The sequence below is a fragment of the Megalobrama amblycephala genome, linkage group LG14 (assembly GCF_018812025.1).
Source record: "Megalobrama amblycephala isolate DHTTF-2021 linkage group LG14, ASM1881202v1, whole genome shotgun sequence".
NCBI classification, from domain to species: Eukaryota; Metazoa; Chordata; class Actinopteri; order Cypriniformes; family Xenocyprididae; genus Megalobrama; species Megalobrama amblycephala.
The window spans coordinates 10869913-10897851 of NC_063057.1; the positions used below are offsets into that span (position 1 = coordinate 10869913).

Genomic DNA, 27939 nt, shown 5'->3' on the forward strand with positions numbered 1-27939 from the left:
GCTGAAATGACATTATCTCCCATTCCTTACATCAGCTTGTTTCCGGTAAAGGACAGCATCAGCGTGCTATGATAAACTGAAGGCAGAATGCATTTATCTTGAAGGTCATTGTGTTCTTCAGTAATCTTGAATAATTAGCCTCACTGATAAGACATTTTGACAGGCACGTACACACTGATACATCATTTGAATAGTCTTTTAGGCTATTTAGTTTTTGTATTGTATAGAATGCTTTGTTAAAAACACTGATTTAAAGTTTACATCTATCTATCTATCTATCTATACTTTCCAACTTAAAGATCAAGTAAGTATAACTGTATTTCCTCTTTATCATCCATATCAGATTATGCAGCCGATAAAAGACCCTCAATGCATGGAATTAGAGAGGATTACAGTTCACTCAAACAATAGAGTGCCTCCTCCTTCTCATCCCTCGCTTTGCTCCTTGGCTATGATATGAGGATGGGATCGCCCCCAGGGCAGTCAGGCTACATAGCCCGTTCTCTTGGAGAGTAGCCACTAGTTCATTTGCTTGTGTCAAGAATAGCCTACTTTCAGGCTTAGCTGCAGTAAATTTGCTCTGAGCCTTGTTGTAATGATTTATAATAGTTCAGCCACTGCTGGATGATTCATTTAAAGTATTAGTGTAATCTAGGTCCTATGAAAATGTTTAGGTAAAGGAGGAGAGGGAAAAGTTTTCCTTTAGCTTACAACAGCCTATAATGAGCGTAATGTTTTTTAAAGTTACCATAAAATATTTCAATATTTATAATAAATGATTTACCCGTGCACATTTATTTTTAAAATAAATTTCATGTGTCTTCTTAATCTTTAATCAAAACAACTTTCCCTCCTTCTTGCATTGACATCTGATACATTTACTCACATGAGGTTGCAGCAATAGCAAACGACAATGATCCAACGATACAATCAATTCCTGATGGACAAAATCAAGTCCGACCCTACATTTGTTCTTGTTGAGAAGCCATTTCTCTCAGATTTACATCACAATAAGGCAATAAGGAAGAAATGACTATTATTGCAACTCTTTCATGTAGACTTTAAGCCCTTTAGGATTCCTTCAAAGTTTTACAAAATAATTAAAATAATTCTTATTTACAAACAAAAGAGGCTTTTTATTTACTAATTTTCTTAATATTCACACACAATAGCTCTACTGTGTCACTGTAGCCCTCATTAAATTTGGAAATGCACAATTTCACATCAGTTGAGTTAGCAGAGATATTTGACATTATGGTTTAACAACATAACCAAATACATTGCTTAAGTTTTAATACTAAAAACTTTAATACTAATCGTCTTTCACATAATGTTTTTCTACTGTTCCACTTTAAGACTGCGTGCCTCCTCTCTCTCTCTCTCTCTGTGTGTGTGTGTGTGTGTTAGTGTGAATATATATGTATATGCGCGTGTGTGTATGTGTGTGTCGTTCGTGCATCAAGATGGCGGTGGCTCCTGACAGCAGAGTGCTCTCCTACAGTGTTTATAAATGGAGCTCGTACTCCTCTACATATTTACCCGAGTGAGTAACGCACATTAAATACTCACGTTGACACTCTATATATGCTCTTAAATATACAAACACAGTTCATAACTCTGTAATTTTAACCAAATTCATTGCTTAATCTAACAAACGGGCCGGGCTACAGCAGACGGGTACATACACATAAAACAGCAGCAAATGTATAAACTGCAAACAACACAACAAACGAATTCTCTAAATGTACATATTAATGTGCATTTAGATGTGCAAAAGTGCGGAAACGGCTCTAAATGTATAGAAATGTGCAGATTTGACAGTCATGTTAGCATGCTAGGCTAGGCTAGTATGAAGCAGCTCAAATGATACAAAAAAAACGCCTTAAAGACACTTAATGTGTTTTATTGTACATGTCTTTATACAGGTTGTGATGCTCTTTTAAGAACCTGACAGGTGTCTTACTGCATAGTATTTGTGATTTATCTTTAAAATATTAGTCAGAACTGCAGTATGTAGCTGGTTAGCTACATGGCTAGTTTACTAGTGAAATGTTTTATAGAAGTAAACAAACCGCAAATCGCTGGAAGCAGTTTAAATTGTCTTTTTTTTTTGTACTTAAAAATATCAGGTCGAAATGAAATTCTGCTTAATTAGAATGTATTAAGATGTTTTGGTGGCTAATGCTAAATTGTGGGAATATGACACTGAGAGTCACAGACTATTTTTATCCCCTCTTTTAATCTTCTTCTGTTACTCTTAATCTACAAATTATGTAACAATACTTATATGGCAAACTATATTTAACAGAGGAGCATTTGTACTGAATATGCTGTTGTTTCTTGTTATCTATAAAGTGGCAGAGTTTCGAAACCCAGAAAGCTGCCTATCTAGACAAGTCTATGAAACGCGGTCTTGAGTTTTGAACCAGCCAATGAGTTTATTGGTTATTGCGGTCTAAGACATAATATGCATGCAATTTGTGTTATGTGGATCATATATTACTAAGCTACATCTCTTCTTTGTTATCTTTGTGTTAGACATGATAGCTAGAGGCAAATGTGCTGTAGACTGGCATAAACTTGCATTCATGCATTAGTCAGTGGTGAAGCATTTCTTGTTAAGATACCTGTGAACCCTTAACAGTTTGGTTTATATATGCTTTATGAATTTTATCGAGCAAGCAGAACTGTGTTGGACTTGCAGGGTTTTTCCTGTGTCAAAAGTGTCGGTGTCGGACATACACAGTCATCCATCCACACGCAAAGTACAAAAAAAAAACATTTCTAATATTAACTCGTCTCATCTTGTTTATTCGTGAAATAAAAAATAATCAGGACAGATCATAAAACATATGTGCTTTTTTTAAATTTTATATTTAAAAATCTGTCAATTTAAATGTAAAAGACACAAAGTGACTGATTTGAACAACATAGTAACCCATTACATAGAAAAAGTGGCAGGTCTATTATTTTTCATTTACACTCCAAGACTTAATGTGTTGCTTTTCAATGTTTGCTTGCAGGAATATTTTAGTGGACAAACCTAACGATCAGTCTTCCAGGTGGTCATCTGAGAGCAACTACCCTCCACAGGTAAATTCTGCTCATCTTTTGTTAGTGTTAACCTGAGCTGGATAATAGTTCTTCTATTCAATTTCAGGTTCTGCGAAATGCTCTGCAGATATTAATGAGTATTGGTATTTGGCTTCAGAGGCGTGTGTTTTTGGAAAGAGGAAGCCTCCTCATTTTGCTGGCCTTGTGGCACAGACCATGCAGTGCAGACAGACTTGTGGTTAAGCAATAAGGAAATCGAAAGTGCGTGTTGGCGGTACAGTAGCACGCGCCCTCAACTTTTAACCTCAAAGTCTTGTTTTCTTTGTGTCCTTCCACTCTCGTCCTTTCACTTAAGTACAGTCACCCTTCGCAGAGTTCAGAACTTTGAAATCACAGTTCCTGTCATTATCCTTCTTTTTTTTTTTTTTTTTTTTTTTTTTTTTTTCCAGAAATAACGCTGCATTTGACCACTCTACATGTTCTATATCATTGCAGAAAATTCAATCAATGTTTCCTCTGTGGGTTAAATGGTCTGAATGTTGTAAAACCATTTTTTGCCAAGTTCTTAGTGCAGTTGGCCATCAGTGCTGGTGGATGGAATATCTCAGTCAATCTGTGTGAAATATTTGTCTCGCCGTTCCCATCTTCAATGACAGTAGCCCATTCATTTTTAGGGTCTCTATGCAAGGTGTGTTTGTTCTGAGCAATACTTTACAAGCCATGTTTGCGGGCCGTTCAGTCAAGTGTGTCTACATTTTATTGAATTGTTTACTTGAGGGCAACATGAATAATGGAGCCCCTCTTGTCCACCTGCATCTGAAGAGCGTGTTGTCAATCGCAGTCCCTGGCCATTAAGTGTCTTCGTATAAGCAACGAACAGAACTTCATGTTCTGTAATTTCTTCAGATACCATAATGTATTAAAGTTGGTATGAAAGGAAAGTTGCGATAGTCTTTTCTTCCCTATTATGACGTATATCTGAGTGAAACAGCTGCTCAAACAAGAAAAGAAGCGGATTCTCAAACAAGAAAAAATGTAGTGTGGAATTTGATTTTGTTCACTGGGAATTGATTAGATTGGTTGGATTGTTGTGGTTTGCTATTGCTGTAATCTCATGTGAGCAGACATCCCAAGTCTCCCGGAAGTTCCGGGAGTCTCCCGCATATTGATAGCGGCTCCCTGATGCCCGCAAATTAGTTAAAATCTCCCGGAATCTAGAGCGAGTGAGCAAGAGCGCGCATAGAGACTGTGTTTCAAACCAGCGCGCGCACGGCAGAGAGGGATAGGGAGCGAGAGAGAGACCTTGCGTGTGTGTGCGAAGCGCATGTATGACAGAGAGCGTCCCGAATGTCCTTTTTCGGCAAATCAACCAATCAATTATCAGTGAGGTGAGTTGACAAGTTTCATTTCATGTGCATATTATTCAGGCAAGTTGCCAAGGCTACATGAAAACAACAAACTCCTTAGACCTGTTTAAATTTGCAATGGAAAATAAATAAAAGCAGTTTACATAAATAGTATAAGCAGCTTATATAAATAGTAAAAGTAATCTACACATTTAAACATAATTAACGAATAATTGCATATGCCTATAGCTTATAGCTCCTTTTTTTTTTTTGGGGGGGGGGGGGTTGGGGGTACCTCCCTGAAATGACTTTTTGCAGGTTGGGATGTCTGTGTGAGTGACAGGTGTTCCCACCCTCACGGTGAGAAACACATCATCAGAGACGAGACGCTGCAAGATATTTTGATTAAAGATTGTGAGGGCATGGATAAATAATTTTATAATAAGTACTGCAATATTCCATAAGACAACAAGAACTGTCGATTTTGATTTCATGCCGACATTATTAAGAACATGAGGTAAACATCTGCAAGGTATTAGTAGTTAGTTATTTCTTCTGTGGAACACAAAGGAGATGTTTTGAAGAATGTCCTGGCTTCTCAATTGGTTTCTATGTAATGGAATTTTTTCACCCAAATGGGAAAGTCATATCAAAGTCCCTTTAAGACAAGTCATTTCACTCGGCAGCCATCTTTCCTGGGCATCATGCCCTATCTCTTTGAATGGGGAAACATCAAATTCTCCAAAACTGTTCGCCAACCTTACAATTACATTTCATATTTGAAATCACCAATGAAATCTGACAACAACTGTATCATAAATGTTTTATCCAAACGCTCGAATCATGACAAAAAACTGTATTTTTTAGGCTGGATCAAGCTAATGCGCATGCGCAGACCTAAATGCGCGTCTCTTCTGCCATGTTTCAGAGGCGCGCGTCTGACTGTTTCTATAGAAACCGGTGCTTCTAACGGCTGCTGCAGTGACGCGATGACTTTACCAGTCGGCGATTGGCTCTTATTTAGAAGGCGGGACTTATTCCGCCATATTGCGCGTTACACTTTTTCCCATTCAAAACAATACGAGTGACACGTCTTGTGTTATTCTATAGTCTTTGGTCATATATACTGTCAAGCTCAAAAATTCTATTCTATTCTATTCTGTTCTGTTCTGTTCTGTTTTAAATAGAAATATTTTGTAATGTTATAAATGTGTTATTTACTTTCACTTTTGATTGAGTCTTTGCTGAAAACATTTATTTATTTATTTTAAAGAATTTGTATTGACCCCATATGTTTGAACGGTAATGTTATGATAGTTTTGAGGGGCAGCTGACTAAAATTTGAGTTATTATTCCCTGAAAATCTTCACCCTGTGATCGCATTGTGTTTGCTTTCATTACAAAACATCCTTGATGTCAAATCTGGTGCAACTGTTAGAACATGGACAAGTGTGAATGATACTAGAAATAGGTCTAGATTTGCTGTTGTTAAAGGTAACGTTTTTAAATGATTATGTATACAGTTGTTGATGTTACAAATGACTGTTTCTGAGGTGTCTTAGATAGAACACTTTGGTTTGGAATTGCTATTGGTATAACAATTTATTTTTCTGCCACTCAGTACTTGATCTTAAAACTGGAGAGACCAGCTATTGTTCTGAGCATCACCTATGGCAAATATGAGAAAACCCACGTGTGCAACCTGAAGAAATTCAAGGTGTTTGGAGGCATGAGTGAAGAAAACATGACGGAACTCTTGTCTAGGTGAGTCCAGTTGGAAAATGTTAGTTTGTGATTACAATCTACTTATTGTCTTTATGTCAGATAAGCTTTACAGACTCATAGATATTAGACCATCTTTAGAGTGGGTGACCAGAAACACAAACATTTAATAAAATGGCCTATAGTGTCTCTTGAGATGCAAGTAATGTTTGGGAAAATAGCTTCTTGTGATCTGATGAGATCATTCACTGTCTTTCTCATCTAATCCTAGTGGCCTTAAGAATGACTTCAACAAGGAGACATTCACGCTAAAGCACAAGATCGATGAGCAGATGTTTCCCTGCAGGTTTATTAAAATAGGTGAGTGTTTACAGCAAAAGCAAGCTAAAGACCCGGTGAACTCATTGCTGACACATTTAGGGGAAAGATTAGTCATCACATGATTTCAGAGGAAGACAATGAGTTGAATGAGGGATTGAATGACTCTGCAAGTCTTTGACTGAACAAACAAGTGCTTATGAATGCTGAACTCTTTAGACAAGAATTTTTGTCTCTTGTAATGTCACATGGTGTCAAATCTCGAAGATTTGTTTAGGAATAGGAAATTTGAAATCTAGACACCCCCTTTTTTTTTTTCAGCAATGTACCTGCTGTAAACCTGCAGTTTGTCACCATGTCTGAATGTCTGAATATCCTCTCTTCCCTATGTTTTTATCTCTGTATGTGTTTGGTTGCGTACAGTGCCTCTGATGTCATGGGGGCCCAGCTTTAACTTCAGCATCTGGTATATTGAGTTACACGGCATTGAGGATCCAGACGTTGTCCAGCCCTGCCTTAACTGGTACAGTAAGGTGAGTTGTGTCCAAACATCCACCTGAACCACAACTGCTCTGTCAGGGTGAATCTCACAAAGAAATGTTAGGGTCATATTTCACCACAAAAAAACTACAATACTGCTTTGAAGTATAAATGCATGGCAGATACCTTAATTTCTTTTTGATGTTATCTTTATTTTTTACGGTAATGAAAATGAGCCATTGACCATTGAAAATGACCATTGAATTACAAAAATATGTGCCAAAAATATGTACAAAAATATTAACCACCCAATGGTTAAAGGTGCTAAAGAGGATCTTTTCGTCGACTGAGAAACCAAAGACTGTTACTGACTTTTTGAAATGAGCGCATGCGTAAGACCAACCCCCCTCCTTCGAAGGAACGCCTCCCAAAACTCGTAAACACTCGTATTGGAACACGAGTGTTTACCACCGGCATTCGCTGTGTTGTGTTAGTGTAGGGCTGGACGATATGGCCAAAATTTATATCACGATATAATTCTTAATTTCGGTCGATACGATATAATTCCGATATCGATATGAACTATATAATCGTCTCAGAAAAACTGCCAAGAACGGCCACAATGGATGTCTGTACCTACAAACGTCTGAAAAATGAAATTTGCCAAATCTATGAAATCTCTTCCTATAAAACTATATAATATTTTAGAAATAAAAACAGTACAAATAAATTTATGTTCAGCTTTTATTTGTATTTAGCCTTCATACAAACATAAAAAATAAACATAAGACTCACTCACTTTAGTAATATTAATATCTTTAACATTAAACTATAATGTAGGCTGATTTTATTATCCTTAATATAGATTAAAACAAAAATGCTTCAGCCAAGATAAAGATTGTGAACAGTAAAAACAGAAAAAAACAGGGAGAAACAACAAAAACACATTGCTGGGGCAGGGACGTTGTTGAGTGTTGATGACACTAGGGGTGCAACAGTTCAAATTGCTCACGGTTCGGTTCGTATCACGGTTTTAGGGTCACGGTTTTGGTACGTGCTATTAGCACATACCGAACCCGTGACCCTAAAAATAGGACTACTGTCAAATAAAAATAAAGATAATAAGAACAAACAATCAAACTACAAGCAACATCACAAATAAGTACAATAAAGCAAATATTCAAATAAAATAAACAGTGCTTTTCAGGTTTTCCAGGTATCTAACAGTAGTTTTCAGGTACAGAAAATGGATAAAGTAATCAAATATAAAATAACACTGCATATTATCTTTACTGTATAAAATAAATAAAGATGAATCATTATTGAAGTTACAAAAACTATTCAGTCAAGAGCAGTGAGTGATTTCTTTGTTATTTGTTGTTTGATTTAACATTAAAGCAGGAATAGTTTTTTTCCCTTTAAGACATGCACAATCCAGTACATATTGTTATTGTACATGTTCACTTAAGACATAACTGACTATGTTTGCTAGGATACTCGACAAGACGGGCATGTTGACATAATTTTTGTATGAATTTGTCCGCCGACACAATGAGCGCACAAATCTTCTCACAGCGCGTGCGAGTTCTCTTTCGCGTATTGTTCTTGAAAGTTTAAATCAGCAAGGCGTAAATGAGTTTAGTTTAAACACAGATAGCAACGTGTGCTGTTCAGGTCTCACCTGCGCTCGCGCGCTGTCAACACCCGGGTGAAGACGGCGTAAATGACTGGACATCAGAGCATACGGCACTAGCAGTTAACAGTTCACAAAGAGTGACTGTTTTGTCCACGCTTTTTGATTATCGTTGTTGTAACGTTTTGCGCATCCATCGACTGAAACATACATTATCTGAACTCTGTCTGTTTTCCACGTTGCTATTTTAAACAAACCATATTAACCAATAGATACGCTGCGCGTGTCTCTGTGGTGTACGTCATCACACAAATAGCCAATCGCGTTCTGCTCTTTCTAACCGCTGCGCCTCAAGTCAGTGAGAAATGCTGTAATGTATATATCGAAATACCGGAAATGTGTTTAAAAATCATATCACCGTTATCGAAAAAAATTATATCGCGATATATATTGATATTGAATTATTGTCCAGCCCTATGTTAGTGGATTCATTATGTCGGACTCACCGCAGGTAACTCATAATCTGCAGTTGTTATTCCTGTCTCCTGACAAAAACATTGCATGCGGCGCCTGTGGAGTGTGGAAAGTTACTGGAGCGCGCAGCCGTGCTCGTCTCTCACAAGGAACGTCACGGCAGTGATTGACAAGCCAGAGGGCCAATCATCGCGTAAACGATTGGCTGATGGTTTTAAGGCCCTACCTCGTGCACAGATGATGTATATTAATATTATTCCTTTCAGTGCACCTAATAAATAGTCTTTTATCAGTTAGTAAAGACAGTTTCAAGTAATATTGCAAAAATGTATAAAACAAAACATCCTCTTTAGCACCTTTACACTATGTAATATTTTTTTGTTCAAAATTAACATAATTTAAATATATTAACCATCCAACGGTTAAATGTACACTATGTAATATTTTTTTGTTCAAAATTAACATAATTTAAATAATGAGTCGATACATCATCAATTCTTCTTCCAGAACGTGATTTTGTCTTTCCTTGATTCACTATAGTAAGCCTATTTTAAGTGTTTATAATTTAGACTGGGCGGAATGTTTTTTGCGGGAAAGTACGTGCAAGAAAGGTTGACATGAGCAGCTAAATCTCGAACCTACGGGGAATCGCCAGTAAAAAAAAAAAGAGAACATAGGACAATCTTCTGGCGAAAAGAGAATGTGGCAGAGCTCGTAAGTCGTAATAAAATGAGAATTAACACTGACTTGGCTTTTTGGAGATGCCGAGAACTGAGGAATTTAAAATGTTGTAAAAATGATGCAGATATGGCGTTTTTATTACTCAACAGGTGAGTAAGGTATTTTATTGAACAGATAAAATGCCATATGAGGCTCTATAACAGAGGGTCATGAAGGGTCATTTCATTATTGTGTTGTAGCTCTGTGCTGGAATTTTTTTTAAGGAAGTACCATGTCTATTAATGGGTATAGCGATAGTAACGTCATCAGCTTGAGATCCTTTCTATCTAAACTGGTTATATATCTTAAGCCTAGTAGTGAATGTTTTATGAGCAGTAGGATAACCATGTTCATCCACATATTCATTCCGCACATTGCTGAAGCACAACCAAAACAGTGTTCTTCTGCAAAATGCATGCAGTTTTGTTTTTTTAACATCTAGAGGTTTAACCATCAAAAGTTACATGATGTACCTTTAAAGATAATCACATGCAAGTCTCAAAGCATGTGAATTGAAGTATTAAATGTTTAATAGTTAATTGTTTAATACGTTTTTTTTTAAGCTTTATTTCATTAAACTGCGTCATTGTCTTTTTATGCCATAATCCTTAATGTTTTTTAAATTGCCAAGCTGTTCCAGTAAGGAAGACATTCATGTTTTTATAACTCTCGCACACCATTTGCATAGTTTCACGCAATATTAAACGTGGATTGAAGGCATGTTACAGTGTTTTTTTTTTTTCTTTTTTCTCTCTCGTACAGTACCGTGAACAGGAGGCCATCCGCCTATGTCTGAAACACTTCCGGCAACACAACTACACAGAAGCCTTTGAGTCTCTGCAGAAGAAAACACGGATCGCTCTGGAGCACCCCATGCTCACGCACCTTCATGAGCGGCTGGTCCTCAGAGGAGACTTTGATGCCTGCGAGGAGCTCATAGACAAAGCCGTGAGAGGTACCTCACCCAGTGTTTCATCATATGGATACGTGCCACTTTCATTAAGTAGGGAATGTGGGCATGTTGGTTCACTGTAGGGAACAGAATGGTTCTGGATTATAATCGTGTTACGTGGCAAGCCAAATGTTTTACGTCAGAAAAGATGATCTCCACTCAAAGAGTCTGTTATAAGTTATATTTCTAATATGCCATGCTCTCATTTTTAGAGATGTTATGATGTTGAAAAAAAATTAAGAAATTCATTTTAACTGTCCCAAAGCTTTACTTCCTTGTACTCTCACTATTTGAATAACGTATTGTTTTTCACATGCTCCCACTTAAACAAATATTTGCCTGTTGTATTGACTGAAGGGTGCAGAAATTAGCAAGATGTTTTAAAATTTCTATACAATTTAAATTACATTTCTTTAGCTCAAACAGTAGAGCTTGACACTCAATCATGGGTTTGATTTCCAGGAAATAATGGTAAAATGTATAACTTAAATGCAGCGTAAGTCGTTTTGGATAAAAGCATCTGCCAAATGCATACATGTAAATGTACAAAACACAATGAGTCATAATGACCAACTTTCTGCTTTTTGACTGAAACCTGTGGGTGGTTTTCACACAAACATAGTTGAGAGCTGTAGTTCCCATAACAGTGGTGGTCATATGACAGTAATGTGCAACTTAAAAGTTCACCTGGCTGGCTATGATATGATTTGAAGAATGTGTGTCCGCAGAACACCTTTCATGCAAGCATTTAGCAAGATATCTGAATATATGTTGTTTAAATTTAAGGTAACATTTGAATATTTTGCCTGATTTGAAAATGGTTTGTGCTACCATTAGGAATGTGTGGTACTCATTGACAGTGATCTAAATGGTTCACTGGTATTACATTGAATGTGATAAAGTGCAACACTCTACATGGCCACTTTAGCAAAGGAAGTCCCACCTTCTAAAAAGGCCATCATGACTTATGTATCATCATGACTTATGATATCATCAGTCCTTAAAGGGGACCTATTATGCAAAATTCACTTTTATAAGGTGTTTGAACACCGATGTTTGTCCACAGTGTGTGTGGAAAAACCATTCTATAATGGTAAAAATCCACCCACTCCTTTTTTTTATAATCCCCATAAATCATAAACAGTCTCTACAAACGCGCTGTTCCAGATTTTCCCAACTCTTACGTAAGAGTTGGGAGAAGCCCCGTCCCTGTTTGCATAGATATCGCCCTGAGTGAACCACAGCAGTCCGCCATTTCTGTTTACTCGCTTTAGCAGCTGGAGATTTACAATGTCTGCACCAAAAACATTACAAATGTTCTGTTATTGGATGTACTAATGAACATAAGATTCTCCATTGACTCTCTGCATCTGAGTCACTATGGACACTGTAGTTAATTTTCAGTTATGAAGGAAATTTGCCGAAGAAAGTCGGTAAAGTGTTATACATGTTATATAGTATTATATCATTTTACGCTGAACTGCTTCTCAAACAAGGGTCAGTTCAACGCTGGATTTGCACAAAAGATTAACATGACGGCACATGCTAGTCGATGAGTTGAATCAACTCCACAGCAACTTCATAAATTTATCCACTAATCATTCAGAAACATCCATTTGCATTCTAAAACTTCTTTCTGAGTGTCTTGTCAGTGTCCGACTTTGTACAATGTAAGGCTGAACACCGCTACTTACAATCCTCATTTTGGCTGCGTGAGATTCTCCAGCTTTGTTGTTGTTGAGTATCCGAAGCTCGAGCCGTTAAAGCTCCACCCTTTTTACATTATATAAAGCTCCACCCTTTTCTGGAAAGGGGTCGGGAGCAGCAGCTCATTTGCTGCTCGTACCCAAATAGGGGCAAATTTGACAAGCTATAATAAATGATCTGTGGGGTGTTTTGAGCTAAAACTTGACACATTCTGGGGACACCAGAGACTTATATTGCGAATGCAATCTTGTGAAAAGGGGCATAATAGGTCCCCTTTAATTCTTTTTACGTTTTTCCTTTGCGCAGTAGGGTTAGGTTTTTTTTTTTTTTTTTTTTTTTTAAGTGCAATTTGAGGTTCATGACAGTTAATGTCAGGTTTAATTGTTGGTCTAAACCAGTGGTCGCCAACCCGTCGATCGCGATCAACCGGTCGATCTTTATCAATGTTCCAGTAGCTCGCGAAAATAACATAAATATGAGTACAAAAATACATTACATTTCTCCAGTCTTTGTACTGTATTTTTGTATTTATTTTTCTGTTATTTTCGGGAGCTACTGGGACAGTGATAAAGGTAAATAGCCCACATCATGTCCGAGTCTGTAAACGGCGGTAAACAAGAGGCCAGAGACGCTGAAGACGGACGCGAAGAGGAGACAATTCTGTAGCAGGCAGAGCAGCTCACTGTTCACGATGCTCGAAATATAGGAAGAAAATATAAATATTGAATTGGGGGTGAGGGGTTATATGAATGCATCTCTAAAAGGAATTAACGTTACTGTCTTCAGAAAAATTTCGATGGCAATGGCATTTTATTTTCCTCTTGCCTCCTAATAAAGTAGCTAATTATTAGCGCAGTTCAGCTTTGTTTACAGCGGTAACCAAGGAAACGCTGTATCTCTGCTGCTCCATAAGCGCCACCTGCTGTCAGAGAGTGAATCTGTGTCTCAGCCTGCTGTTTTTGTTTCAAGCTTTTTTGTGTGTAGCATATAATTTCACAAAGATAAAGTCAGACCGTTCTGTTTTTGCTTTAAATCTTGAAATTAAATCTCAATTAATTCAAATAAAAAACAACTGCTCATGCAACGTGTGTAGCATCTTTGTTTGGATTGTGATTAAAAAGCAGTGGTTCCCTCTAATTTGAAATGGCTATGCATTTTTGTTTATAATAATAATAATAATAATAATAATAATAAATGTCTGCAACCAGTATAAGAATCGGCCAATTTGCTTGTAAAAATCAATCAATCAATCAATCAATCAATCAATCAATCAATCAATCAATCAATATCTAAATTGGCCATGAAAAAAATACTAAATACAATCTGGGCTGTCTTTTTCTATCAAGTAGATCTTGTCTTTCATAAAGGTCGAGGTCAGGGATCTTGGTCTTAAAAAGGTTGGTGACCACTGGGCTAAACCATTCTTGTATGACTGAAATTGCTTCCCAGTGGTGTAGCAAATATGGCCACCGAGTAAACTGACTTATTACTGACTTGAAGTCGGTATAAAGTCGCTTTGCTGCAAATCATTGCGAACACCTGGTGACATGTTACCAATGTTTAAATCCACTCTACAGACCCTCCTCAAGTTTGAGTCATTGGTTGATCCAATGTTTCTGTGTCTGGCTGGTCAAGAACAATTACATATTTTTTTAAATTACATATTTTTTTTGAGGAATCAACATATTAGGATGGGATAGGATATAATATTTCACACACGTCACCTTTAAAGTTGTTCACAATAGCGTTTTGTGTTATTACACATTCTTTTTGGTGGTCACAATATAAATTGGAGTAATTAGAATCTAATGTATGCTTGTTTCCTTCTTAGGGAGCATACATTAGCAAATTAAAGTGCGCTTTATCTGTTCTTTTCCAGATGGTTTGTTTAATCAGTACATCAGCCAGCAGGATTATAAGCCCCGCTGGAGTCAGATCATCCCCAAATGTAACAAAGGTATGACAGCAGGCTACTGAACACACAAGAGGCGGCCTCTTGCTCCGAATCTGAACGCTGGACTCCAGGGAATCCATGTCTGCTGTATTAAATGACTTAAGGGGTGTATTGATATTCAATATATCTTCCATGTTCTTGATCTTTTCCTGTGTCCTGTTCCTGACACGCACTTCTCCATTCACATTCATTCGTTCTTGGTCTCTCTGATTAGGTGATGGTGATGATAACAGGCCAGGCATGAGAGGAGGTCATCAGATGGTCATTGATGTTCAGACAGGTACATCTTATGTCACTTGGTTGATTTGCAAAGTTTCTATTTGGGTGGTTATTGCAGTGCTATTTAGCTTGTTCTGTCTTGCTTGTAATGGAATGCTTGCTAAGACTGCTTTTGTTCCTGTAGTTGCGAGTTAAGGGCTGTTTTATATGTGCGTGTGAATCTGTGAGCTTGTTGTTAGAGGAACAATCGATCCCACAGGCCTCATGTGGCCCCGTACGTTCAGACTGACCTCGAGTAACCCATTCTACAGCTCGACTGATGCTCAATAGCTCAAACAACTGTCTCTGCTTATCACCATGGCGACATCAGCCTTTCAACCTCAGCTCACAGCTGCTTCTCAAGAATATTATGATTTATAACAGCTTAAAAAATACCTTAATAGTTTTATCCTTCAGTTTCATATTGAATTTCTTTCAAAGGTGTAAAAGCATCACCCACTCACCGATGCTTTGTTTTTAATTTGTATTCGCCTCTTTGTCTGACAGAAACAGTGTATCTGTTCGGTGGCTGGGATGGAACGCAGGACTTGGCTGATTTCTGGGCATACAGTGTGAAGGAGAACCAATGGGCCTGCATATCCAGGGATACAGAGAAAGAGGTTAGAAAGAAAGTGAAAGAGGATTATTATTATTTTTTTTATTATGACTGCTGAATGGCACAAAAATCCCCTAGAATTTTTCATCATGTCATTTAAGTTTCACATACTTTCTTTTTCTGTGCAATGTGCATTGATGGATGCGTACTCTTGACTCATAGTTGGAATAGTTTGTGGATGAGACAGAGAATGAAATGATTGTAATGAAAAATATGTATAGTGATGGCCGCAATGCTCATAGAGGTTATAATGGAGTAGGGCTGGATGATTAATCGAAAAGTAATCGAAACCGAAATTCAGAACCTCTAACCGACGTAATTTTCCCATCTCGGTTATTTTGTTTTTTTAATCCTCTTAAATTCTCCCTTACAAACACACTACTGCGTGTGAAGCCATGTGACTCTGCCCCGTCGGAAGGCGGAGGTGAACGCTGAGTCAACACACAGAGATGGCGCACGAGTGGTGAGCTTCACTAAACTTTGTCAGTTGTACGTGTTTCACGGTTTGCCAGTTTGGACATTCAAGTGATTAGAAGATCGAATGCTCGTGCAGCTGCATTATGGCATGAACACATGAATACAAACAGAAGCTGCACAAAATGTGAAACTCAAAAGTTATTATAGAATATATTTTTCTACTTTTAAAGTAACTATTTACAGCCCACAGCTTCACAATGAATAGAGAGACCGTATGACTAATTTACACACGCAATCGCTCTCATTATGTACTGTACTGTGCTAATTTATCTTTATCTGATTTACAACGAGCAGAAATCTCTAAGAAATGTTAGGAACCATAGATACAATAACTGCTGAAAGTGAGCTGTTATGTCAGGAAAAAATATCCCACCTATAATAGTCAAGCATATTTATAGTACAAACCTTGTAAATGAACAATGAGGGCAAAAAACAAAATAATTGCTCATTAATCATAATCGAGGTAAAATGTTCAATTAATCAAGGTTTTGATTTTAGGTCATAATCATCCAGCCCTATAATGTAGATGGTCTCTTTGGCTATATTGCATATGCTATAAGTCTAGAATGCTCTCCCACTTATGACCAAGAACGACCCATTAGCACAGGAAGGGCCTGCCTGACCAATATGTGACACAGCCAGCTGCAGATTGCCTTCAGGGGTAGGGCTGGGCGATATATCGCATGCGGTTGTCACGCGCATTTCGTCAGTAAAGCCGGTTCCCTGATTACCACTAAATCGCCATCACCTGCTTTCAAATGGAGCGGCATTTAATAGACAGAACCGTAGATCACTGACAAGCTACGCAATATCGCGTTCATTATCGAAGGCGATTCATCTGCGATAATGAACGCGATATTGTGTAGCTTGTCAGTGAATTACGGCTCTGTCTATTAAATGGCGCTCCATTTGAAAGCAGGTGATGACAATTTAGCGGTAATCAGGGAACCGGCTTTACTGACGAAATGCGCGTGACAACCGCATGCGATATATCGCCCAGCCCTATTCAGGGGTGGGTACACCTAAAATAAATGATCTCACAAAAGTATATGACAATGAGAAATTCCAAAGACATTTTTGGAAATGTGTGTAGATTTTTCATCAGAATTTACATCCATCCAAAAACAGTTCCGTTTTATTTTATTTTATTTTTCACGTAACTACAATCCTAGAATTTAATGTAGAATTTAGTTGATATCTAGTTGACGTGCTATTAAGGACCCAAAGATTTGATTACTTGGACCTTGCACATTTCAGATAATCCAGTGACTAGATATTTCTCAGAAACTGCCATTATTGTATACTGGTACCTTTTATAAAAACAACTATGTTCCCTGATAAGGGACTTTCGCACCGGGTACTTATAGGAACTAAGTTATATAAACTAGCCATCAAGGCAGTCCCCTGAGAACTAAATGTTCCTGGTTGCATTCGCACCGCCAGTTGGAACTTTGAAGTGACGTAAGCCGTCACTTGCGTCCTGCCACTCTGGTTGTTGTGCAGGACTTTTTTATTTTGATGGTGCTGAGAACACCTTAGCCAGGGCCTGAGCACACAGCGCTCCCATTCTCTGTTTTCATTAGTTTATAATCTGTTTAACAGTCCTATACATTATTAGATACAGTAAACAAAGTAAATGGTTTACATAAAAATATTATAGCGTTTGCTGTGTGTGGTTGATGCCCAATGTTGCTATCTGAGCAGAAATACATAATCATGTTTCGTTTGGTCCCTTCAAAGTCTTATTGGGTTTCCTCCTTAGTGTAATGGTTGAGAAGAGCCTGGACTTCGGTGTTGGTCCATCTATCACTGTTTTCCATGTTCGTGGAGTAAGTATATAGGCGTTAAACTGTGTGTTTACACAGCTTTTTAAAAAAAAAAATGCCGGGTGCCAGTGTTTCGCATGCGTTCGGCCAATCAGCGTACACTTACGTCACTGGTAGTTCCAGTTGTGCTGGGTTAGACCCTACTCTGAAGTAGGAGCTAATTTAGTTCCCCCAAAAGCGTTTCTTGAAGTAAAATCATTCGCAGTTCCTGTGGTGCAAACATGCCAAAAAGCGTCTACTTCTGCCATTAATTATAGGAACAATGAAAAGGTTCCTCCAGTGCTATCTGGCTTAAGCCTAGTCCCAGACTAAAAAGCATGTTTTAACTGAAAGCAACTTGCACTGACATATGTTAAAATATGTCATTATTTTGTCTCAAGATGCACACCAATAATGTTTTTTTTCTAAGGCACATTTGCCCTTATTAAACTAAGGCCTAATCCTGGCTGCATCTAAGCCCTGTCTGTGAAACCAGGCTGAAATAGTGTAACAAGCAGATTGCGATTTTGAAAGAACTCCATTTTTGTGTGCAGTATGCATCATGGTCTATAGTGTGTGGCGTAAGAGGTGAAAACTATAAATTTGTGATGTATTTTTTTAGAACGGTCCCAGTGCACGCTCGTGCCACAAGATGTGCATTGACTCTCAACGGAGACAGATCTATACGCTGGGCCGTTATCTGGACTCCTCCGTCAGAAACAGCAAGTCCCTGAAAAGTGATTTCTACTGCTATGACATTGATGCCAACACGTGGACCCTCCTCAGCGAGGACACGTCCGCTGACGGAGGACCCAAACTTGTGTTTGACCACCAGGTACCGCATTTTAAATTACACAAAATTATTCAGGATTTATGCCCGTATACCACCAGGAGTCTCCCTTTTACAGATTTATGATGAATAGTTCAGTGTCTCTCAGAAAGTTAAACAAAGTTGTCTTTCTCTCTCTCTCTCAGATGTGCATGGACTCTGAGAAGCACATGATCTACACTTTTGGTGGTCGGATTCTGACGTGTAATGGCAGCGTGGATGACGGCAGGACGACAGAACCTCAGTTCAGCGGACTTTATGCTTATCACTGTCAAGCTGGCAGCTGGAGTCTACTCAGAGAAGACTCGTGTAATGCAGGGCCAGAGGACATCCAGTCCCGCATTGGACACTGCATGCTCTTCCACACGGTTCGTCTCCTTAGTAACGACCCATAAATTTCTCTGAGCTGCAACTCCAATATTTTACACGTTGACCTCAAAATTTTTGATTGATGCATTTGTGGATTGGGTAACAAAATATGTAATATAAAAAGTATTTTTTGGGTGGTTTTGACAACAAATTTAATGTGACATTTTGTTTCTCTCTCCCGCAGAGAAATCGTTGCCTGTACGTTTTTGGAGGTCAGAGGTCCAAAACTTACTTGAATGATTTCTTCAGTTACGACGTTGATGGTGATCATGTGGAGATCATCTCAGATGGCACAAAGAAGGACTCAGGCATGGGTATGATGTTATCAGCAAACTGTAAATTAAAAAAAAAAAAAAACTGGCCGGGATTTATAAATCTTATTAACACAATTTATTTTTTGGTCGTATTGTAAGATTGACTCAAAGCTGTGCCCTGCGAAGAAACTCCTTAAAAGGACAGTATATGAATCTTGAGCATGAAGGTGACATCATATTCAGAAATAGAGTTGAATCAGGTGGGGATTATGTCACTGCAGCGGCCTGTTACGCGCAGCTGAAGCGAGCATGTGATCTATTGCGGTCCTATTGTTCAACTTGACATCATCTGTCTTCCTGATACTGATAGACACAGATCTGCTGGTCTAGATGATGGTGATGAACGTTTCTCTTGAGGACTGTCATGATGATTGTTGAATATTGCAGCAAATTCTTAAGCAGAGAGACAAGGTTTTTGAGGTTACAACATGCTGCTCTACAAAGAACATGTGTTCTGCCACTTATCAAGATATTCACCTTTGAAGACTGTGCATAAAATACACATTTTAATATTTAAAGCCTTCTGTAGTAGACTAGATATGAGGCCCTGGATGACTCTAGTTACATAAGAAAAAAATCTGTGGTTTTGGCCATGCCAATCTTGCACACACAATCCTAGGGTTTTGAAGGTTGTTACTAGTGTGTTTCTAGGTGGTTACTACAGTAATTTGGGTAGGTGCTAGGTGGTTAATTACCTACCCAAGTCTCTATGATATTCTGGTCCCTGTATAGGGCACAGATTCCTCTCTTCTTGAATATAAGGAATTTTCTGCATGTTTAAAGGGATAGTTCACCCAAAAATGAAAATTCTGTCATTAATTACTCACCCTCATGTCGTTACAAACCCGTAAGACTTTCGTTCATCCTTGGGACATCCTTATTAATGAAATCTGAGCGCTTTCTGTCCCTCCATTGACAGTCTGAATTTGGGGTATCTTATGCAAAAACACAGAATTGTTGTTATTGTTAACTGAAACTAAAACTACAAAAATTCTTTGTGATTTTTAAATAAAACTGAGATGGAATAAACATTAGATGGAAAAACAAATGATAAATGTTGCCTTGGCAATTAATTGAAATGTTTAAGTTGAAGTACTAGAATGATAAAAAAAAAAAAAGTAAAGCCTAATAGAACAAACAAACAAAAATCCCTAATAAAAATGACAAAAGCATATAACAAAATGACTAAAAATATAAAATAAAATGAAAACTGAAAATATTAAAATAAAAGCTTATTTAAAAATATTAAATACTATAATAGTATGTAAATAATACTAAAATATCTGTGAAACATATGTGAAAGCAGGTCTTCTCAGCATCCGCCCTCTGTCGGCACAAATCAATATTTAACAATACCAATTTGATGTTCTCAGAACTTTGATTGACTTCTGGAGAACTGAGTTCTTAGAAAAAAATTTTCAAGCCTACGCACTTGCGGTGATTAACTCACCTCACACACACAGCTACACAGACATACAAATGGTGCTTGCAGACACAATCAAGTCTTCTAACAAAGCAGACATTGTAAAACATCTCTGATCATCACAGAGAAGAATTCGATGAGTTGACGGGTCATAAAGTCTGCACACCCACATAATGTCCCCCAAATTTTCTTCACTTTCTCTATAATCAGTAATTATTGCATGATATTGTGTCAAGCTCAGAGGGAAATACCAAATCGAACAGCCAGTTCATAGAGAAGAGAGACACAGGAGGTGGAAGAGTGTGAGAGCTCTGTGAAGCCTGAGAGAGATTGTGCAGACACAGGCCTGTGACACACTTCCTGTTCCCATAAACAGATTGTGTAAAATCTCAATGGGCGACTTGACGCAGTGAGAGAGTATAAAAAGACCTCTGTGTTCTCTCTGTTATCGCGTTAGAGAGCGAGAGATGTGTGTGCGACGAGGACAGGGGGTGACAGAAAGAGAACAAGAGCTAGAAGGCAGCAGAGACAGACAAAAATAAGACTGAACAGAACACAGTTTACCAGGAAGGAAACAGTGAGCCCAAATAGTATGCTAACAACCACACCTTAAAATAACAGTTCACTCAAAAAAATCATTTATAATGTAGTTCCAAACAGGGGTGATGTTTTCTTATGAGCATAAAAAAGTGAATAAATTAGAATTGCATGCTAATTCAGAGATTCAAAAGGTCTAAGCTCTGCTGTGACATTATCCTGCGTATTTCACAACTACTTGTGAATAAATAAATAATGGGCACGACATTGATTTGGTTTGAATTATAAGAAAAATGTAACAGAATAGAGACTGTGTGTTGATACAAGATATGTGAAACTAACTTTGATGAAAATCAGTTCATTTGGTCATCTGTGAATTATACGGTTTAACAATAATTACACATAAATATTTGCCAGAATGGCATGATTGGCCAATCAGAATTAAGTATTCTAGAGAGCTGTGTAATATTTTCATTTAATATTATTTGTTAACAATATAAATTTTATTTCCTAAGTTTTATAAAATTAATATAATTTTATATATTATTTATTTATTTGTATTAACTTTAAACTATTATGCTTAAAAATATTTCATAAATATAATATTAATATTAAAATGAATGTAATAGAGAAATTATGCAAAATATAACTTTGTTGTCGTTTTAAAAAAATATAAATATAAACCATTGGCAAATTATAAAAATTTTCCTTAATACTTTCATATTATTATAATGTTTTTAAACATTAATGCTTAAAAATATTTTATTAATATTATATTGATATGAATGTCATAAGTAATACAAAACGTAACTTCATGGCTGATTTACAATAAATAAATAAACAAATAAAATAAAATACAACATAAAAAAATAAATATAAAAAAGCATTAAATTAAAATAAAATTTTTGTTAATTTGCTCACCATTGCCTGGTGGGACAATGAAGTTAATTTTGTAATCTTAATAGAATATTTATCGAGTTTGGCTGAAACCGTAGAGAAAAAACATGATTTACAAGTGATTAACAAACGATTACACCAAGCTGTGTAGACACTTTATACCATCTCGTAATGATCTAAATTTAAGTCCATCTGTGTCTGTGTTTGTGTTGCAGTACCAATGACGGGATTCACTCAGCGTGCCACCATCGACCCGGAGCTCAATGAGATCCACGTTCTATCAGGACTCAGCAAAGACAAAGACAAACGTGAGGAGAATGTGCGCAACTCCTTCTGGATCTACGACATCGCACGCAACAACTGGTGCGTGAGTTCTCGGACACGCTCTTCATCTGTACAGCATCGCACGTTGAATGTTAACGAGTACACTAGACCTGTGTTTGTACACTGTTGCCCAGTGGACTGCCTGCGTCGGCAATCCACAGCGTGCCTTCAGGCGCTTCATTCCTGAGGTTTTAGATTGCCATACACTGCTGGAAAGGAAGAAAATCTTCAGTTATGATGAGAAAACATGTTCTCTTCTTTTTAGTGTATTGAACAGGCAGCAGTGAATGATGAGCATATAATGCCTGTAAATGTATCATACAAATACCCCTTATACAAATGGTTCTCCGCTTGTACGCGCATTCACTTATATTGAATAAAGCCAGAGCGAAAGTATAATTTCAAAGGCCCAGCTGACCTTCAGAAAGGGAGTTGGTGACCATCAAACAGGAACAGAATGTTCTCTGCTTGTGTGTGGGGCTGGCCGCTTGCGTGTGTGTGTGTGTGTGTGTATTAAATGTACTTTGCACTTAAACGGGGGAGAAAAACCCTTTGTTCTGTACACTAATTGAAACAGTTGGCTTACGACTTGTGAAAAATTAGTCTGTCAGTGTTAGTCCAGCACACCAGATCCTTTGGCTGGTTTCTGTCGTTTTGTTTATTTGACTTGATTTGGGTGGGTGTGTGTCTGTACGCTTTGCAAGGACATTATGCACAGTTTAGTATGAAAGACTAACTCTGTGTGTTTGTGTGCAGGTCATGTGTTTATAAGAATGACCAGGCGGTGAAAGAAAACCCCACTAAGGCACTACAGGAAGAAGAACCTTGTCCTCGTTTTGCTCATCAGCTAGTCTATGACGAGTTGCATAAGGTAATGTAGATCATTTCGCTTCCACACCCAGGGTAAATATGAAATTAACATTTATAAACAGTGTGGTGGTGTGGTTTAGGATTGGCTGGTTAAAGATCTGACCTGATAATAACCCAAAGTTTGTAGGTTTCAACCTCAGCTAGCCTGAAGGAAGTCAACATTGCAAACACTTTTTGTATTATGTTAATTCAACTCCAGGTTTCTTCAGTAAAAATGTTTATTTTTTAATATTATTATAATATAATATAATATAATATAATATAATATAATATAATATAATATAATATAATATAATATAATATAATATATTTTGTAATATAATTTAACAATATATATTATCATTTTTATAGTAATAATATATTTATATTAGTGTTACATTTGTGCTTTAGTATTATACAGTTTAACAATAATTACTTTAGTATTATATTAATGCAATATATATATATAGTGCTCAGCGTAAATGAGTACTCCCCCTTTGAAAAGTAACATTTTAAACAATATCTCAATGAACACAAAAACAATTTCCAAAATGACTAAGTTTAATATAATATCTGTTTAAATTATAACATGAAAGTAAGGTTAATAATATAACTTAGATTACATATTTTTCAGTTTTACTCAAATTTACTATTCCGTTAGTTTCGGGATTCTGCCTTTTATACTTTCTTTTAAATTAATAATTTTATTTTTTTAATAATTTTATTAACCTTAAGGCAGCAGAAAATTTTTTTTTGTAACCTTGGCCAGATCTGTGCCTTGCCACAATTCTGTCTCTGAGCTCTTCAGGCAGTTCCTTTGACCTCATGATTCTCATTTGCTCTGACATGCACTGTGAGCTGTAAGGTCTTATATAGACAGGTGTGTGGCTTTGGTGTAGAACCATCTCAAGGATGATCAGAAGAAATGGACAGCACCTGAGTTAAATATATGAGTGTCACAGCAAAGGGTCTGAATACTTAGGACCATGTGATATTTCAGTTTTTCTTTTTTAATAAATCTGCAAAAATGTCAACAATTCTGTGTATAATATATATAAAAAACTGATTTCCTTAATTGCTGTACTAATTAATCAATACAGGTACATTACCTTTTTGGTGGAAACCCGGGGAAGTCCAGCTCTCCTAAAATGCGATTGGATGATTTCTGGTCCTTAAAGCTGTGCCGCCCTTCCAAAGAATATCTGCTTCGACACTGCAAATACCTCATTCGCAAATACAGGTACTAACATACTTTTATCTGAGTTCAAGAGTGTGTTTCACCTGTTACAAACTGCTTCTCACTGGCTCTTAAGAGATATTCATTATTCTGACCTCACAGTTCTTGATTAGAAATTGTGCTTAAGAATAATATTTACTGAATTAGGTAGTCTGGTCTCTCTCTGTTTATAGTCAAAGAAAACTGTCAGATACACTTAGTTTCCAAATGGCTCTAGGAAAGTGTTTGGATATCTGTTCCATGTTAAATAGTTTGTGTCGAATGTTAATATGCAGTACATGCACTTGCTCTGATCCTGCTGTGATCTGTCTGATCTGAATGTAAACCATTAGGACCAAGCTGTATTATGTAATAGCAGTGTCATGCAGCACTGCAGTTAGTGATTAAGTTACAGTAGTATTTTTCCATCGGTGCATGTGTTTTCTGCTCTCTTAGTGCCCTCTTGTGGTTAGTTAGTGGAATAATAACATACTTTATCACATTTGAGGTTGCAGAATTCTTAAGGCATTTTTAAAACATGTTATGTTTACGTTTTGCTTGTGCGTTTGCAGGTTTGAGGAGAAGGCTCAGACCGAGCCCTTGAATGCACTTAAATATCTACAGAATGATTTGTCTCTTACCGTGGACCACACTGATCCCGATGAGACAAAAGAGGTCAGGACCACTGTAAAAATGATTATATTTAGTGCTTAAACACCAGTTCACACTATATTAGCATCCACACCAGTGGAAGATATCGTTCTGTTTATTATAAGAGCAGTTTTGGTGTCTGCTCGAGCTTTGAAAGCAAGATGATTCTGATTGGCTCTCATTGTTTTTATCGTTCACCAGCTGGAAAAAAAACATTCTGAAAGTGATCGTTATTGTTATAGTTGTGGTGTGAACTCTGCTATTCTTTTTATATTTTAGAACTATATCTTTATCGTCCTTTTAGTGTCAACCGGCCTTTATCGTGTAATTAACAAACAATAAACTTCTGCTATTGATTCAACATGCATTTTAAAAGTTGATTTCAGTTACACTAAATGAAAGTATCATGTAAATGCTTTAGTCTGACTAAAATTGTACCAGGACAATGAGTACGTATCATATATAAATGTGCTTTTTGTGTCCTGTAGTTCCAGCTCTTGCCCTCTGCTCTGTTCAAATCCAGCTCAGACTTCATTCCTCTAGGTGAGCGCTTTTAGATTCATTTCATGATCACGATTGTCCTCCACTCATGTTTTTTTTTTTTTTACTACAACTGTGCAAATCAGTTCAAATATATTTATTAGTCTTAATATTAATCTTTTTTCTTTTCTTCGTCACAGGCTTTTCAGATGTGGATCAGACGTACGCCCAGCGCACGCAGCTGTTCGACACGCTCGTCAATTTCTTCCCTGACAATATGACCCCACCCAAGGGTAACCTTGTCGACCTCATCACCCTGTAGCCACGCCCCCCACATTAGGCCACACCCTCTATAGACCTCTCAGACTCCTCCCACCAAAAACAGAAGTTATTTTTCTACATTTTCCACCCGAGGTGTGCCATGCCCACCGACTGTGTTTCCTCTTACAGATGTAATGCCACTTAAACGTAACTGAGACTTATTTAAAATGCAGAAATATAATTTCCTACTCTGGAGTGCCAGGGTTGGGTTGTTTTGTTTTTTTAATTTTTGATTTTAAAAAGGTGTCAGAATTAGGTTCAAGTTTGCATATCTGCCAAATCGTGAACGGATTTGATTTTTTTTGTTTTATTTGAACAAACTTCTGCTTGGTCCATTTCAGTTTTATCATCTAAATATTCTCTCATACAGCTTGAAAAATAGGTGAGTTAAAAATTCAAGCAGTTTACATCATAAAAGGGTGGATTTGATTTATGAACTGTGATCATCATGGGTTCCTTTCTGCCTTGCTATTTTAATTCACATTTTTATGGACAAACGTGATGAGCCAGTGAAGGCCGGAGGCAAAGGTCAGAGCGCCCTCTAGAGTCAGTTCTGATTTCATTACACCTTCAGATGAATTCTGAACACTTAATACTGGATTTGAATACTGGCTTCCATCTAAACCTGCTGCTGCTGCTGCTATTGGATGCTGCCATTACATTAGTGCTTTCTTTGAGTCTTTAATAGATTCCATAACTATAAATTGTCATCCACAATGCTTACGAGGAATATAGTGAAATGTTCGAGGTGTAATGATACACATGAAATGTTTTCCACTCTGTGTGTGTGCGTGTGTAGGAACGCAAATATTAGTAGCACATTCATTTATGGTAACAACTTGTACTTTATAACAGGTCGTTACACTTGTATCCGTTAGCGAATGGATTTGCGAAACACTTTGCTGCAATTAGACAAACCGAAGACATGGATGAATTTTTGAAGTGTAGATTGCTGTTTACTTAAGGTTGTGGCTGCTTTTGTCCAAACTCAATGTAGTCCAGTTCATACTGGTGTGTTACATAGACTGTTCAGCGGACTGGTACCAACACAAAGGAGCCTTATTGGGACCACTGAAGACAGAAGAGACCCCTCACTATTTATTATTAATATTATTATTATTATTTCTTGATGAACTTGAGCCCTGAATGTCATGTCTTATGTTCTGTCTCTCTATATTATGTCCATAGAGATGTCTGTATGTGCCCTTCATTCCGTATGAGCTTCCGGATTGTTTAAAATCCTGGACAGATGAAAGTGTTTTGGATGATAGTCTTCCAGTGAGTGTGTCCATCCGTACATCTGGATAACTTGGTCTCCATTTGTGCAGTGTTAGTTTAACAGCAGTTGTTTTTAGGATTGTTTGTTTCCCTGTGCACGAGTAGGAAGTGTTTGCCCTGCAAAAAAATTTCCTGTAATTGGATCACTCTTAAATTTGCTGTACTTTTGGCTTCACCCACGCAGAAACCAAAGGCTCAAAGAACCATGGGACAGCACGTTATGCTTCACCCTGCTGATTGTGTCCTCCCAAGTGTCATATCTCAATTTCCTGAACTCAGTATTAGCTGTAGTTTGGCCCCTCGGAAGTGAGGCATGCGTCTTTTGGAGATTGGAAGTGTGTGGAAGTTTGACTTCTCTGTGATTGGCCCATTTGTGAATTTTTATTTTTTTTTTTTCCCCTGCACTCTTGGTTTCTTTTCCGGTGTGAAAGCAATTTGGTTTATGATTTATGCTTTGTAATCCAGGGCTTTCTTTGCCTTTCGTAGCTAGCATTGTCTTTGTGCCAGGAAGAAAGTAAAAAAAAAAAAAAAAAAAAAAAAAAAATGAAATCATGGATACACGAGAGGATCGACACTTACAACCGGAGACTTTTTTGTCGCACTCAATGCCAAATACATTTTCTTGCTTTTGGTGTACATTTCTGCAGTGTCAGAGATGAAATGACTATTTTCTTTTCCTCTCTCCTGGAAATCCTCATCTCGGCGAGCCTCCCTCTGCTCTTGAGCGAGGGCGCTTTGAGATGTCAGCACTACACTGTGGCTCTCATGAATGTGTAGAACCTATTAAAGAACTGCATTGTATGTAATGTACATAAAGAATAAAGATTGTATTTTGTTCAAGTTTTCTTAAAAATAGTCTTGGTCGTCCTTTAACGTAGACCTATAAATGTTTAAAGTGTTGACTCATGATTTTAGGTTTTTATTTTATTATTTTT

General features: G+C 37.3%; 1 protein-coding gene across 1 annotated transcript; it reads left to right on the top strand.

Moving 5' to 3' along the window:
* Positions 1-1389: 1389 nt before the first annotated feature.
* On the top strand, positions 1390-27857 carry mkln1 (muskelin 1, intracellular mediator containing kelch motifs). The gene is made up of 18 exons (XM_048157451.1): positions 1390-1543; positions 3024-3093; positions 6022-6164; positions 6394-6482; positions 6864-6973; positions 10510-10702; positions 14286-14363; positions 14575-14640; positions 15126-15238; positions 18139-18351; positions 18492-18713; positions 18899-19028; positions 22101-22248; positions 22966-23080; positions 24159-24298; positions 24847-24949; positions 25414-25468; positions 25606-27857. The coding sequence occupies exons 1-18, from the start codon at positions 1419-1421 to the stop codon at positions 25725-25727; spliced, it is 2235 nt and encodes a 744-aa protein (XP_048013408.1). The 5' UTR covers positions 1390-1418; the 3' UTR covers positions 25728-27857.
* Positions 27858-27939: the final 82 nt, after the last annotated feature.

Excerpts from the sequence above, each read along its gene's own strand:
- mkln1 (XM_048157451.1), top strand. The coding sequence starts at position 1,419 with ATGTATATGCGCGTGTGTGTATGTGTGTGTCGTTCGTGCATCAAGATG. Across the intron at positions 23,081-24,158 it reads TCTATGACGAGTTGCATAAG|GTACATTACCTTTTTGGTGG; the intron begins GTAATGTAGATC and ends TAATCAATACAG. Across the intron at positions 25,469-25,605 it reads CTCAGACTTCATTCCTCTAG|GCTTTTCAGATGTGGATCAG; the intron begins GTGAGCGCTTTT and ends TCTTCGTCACAG.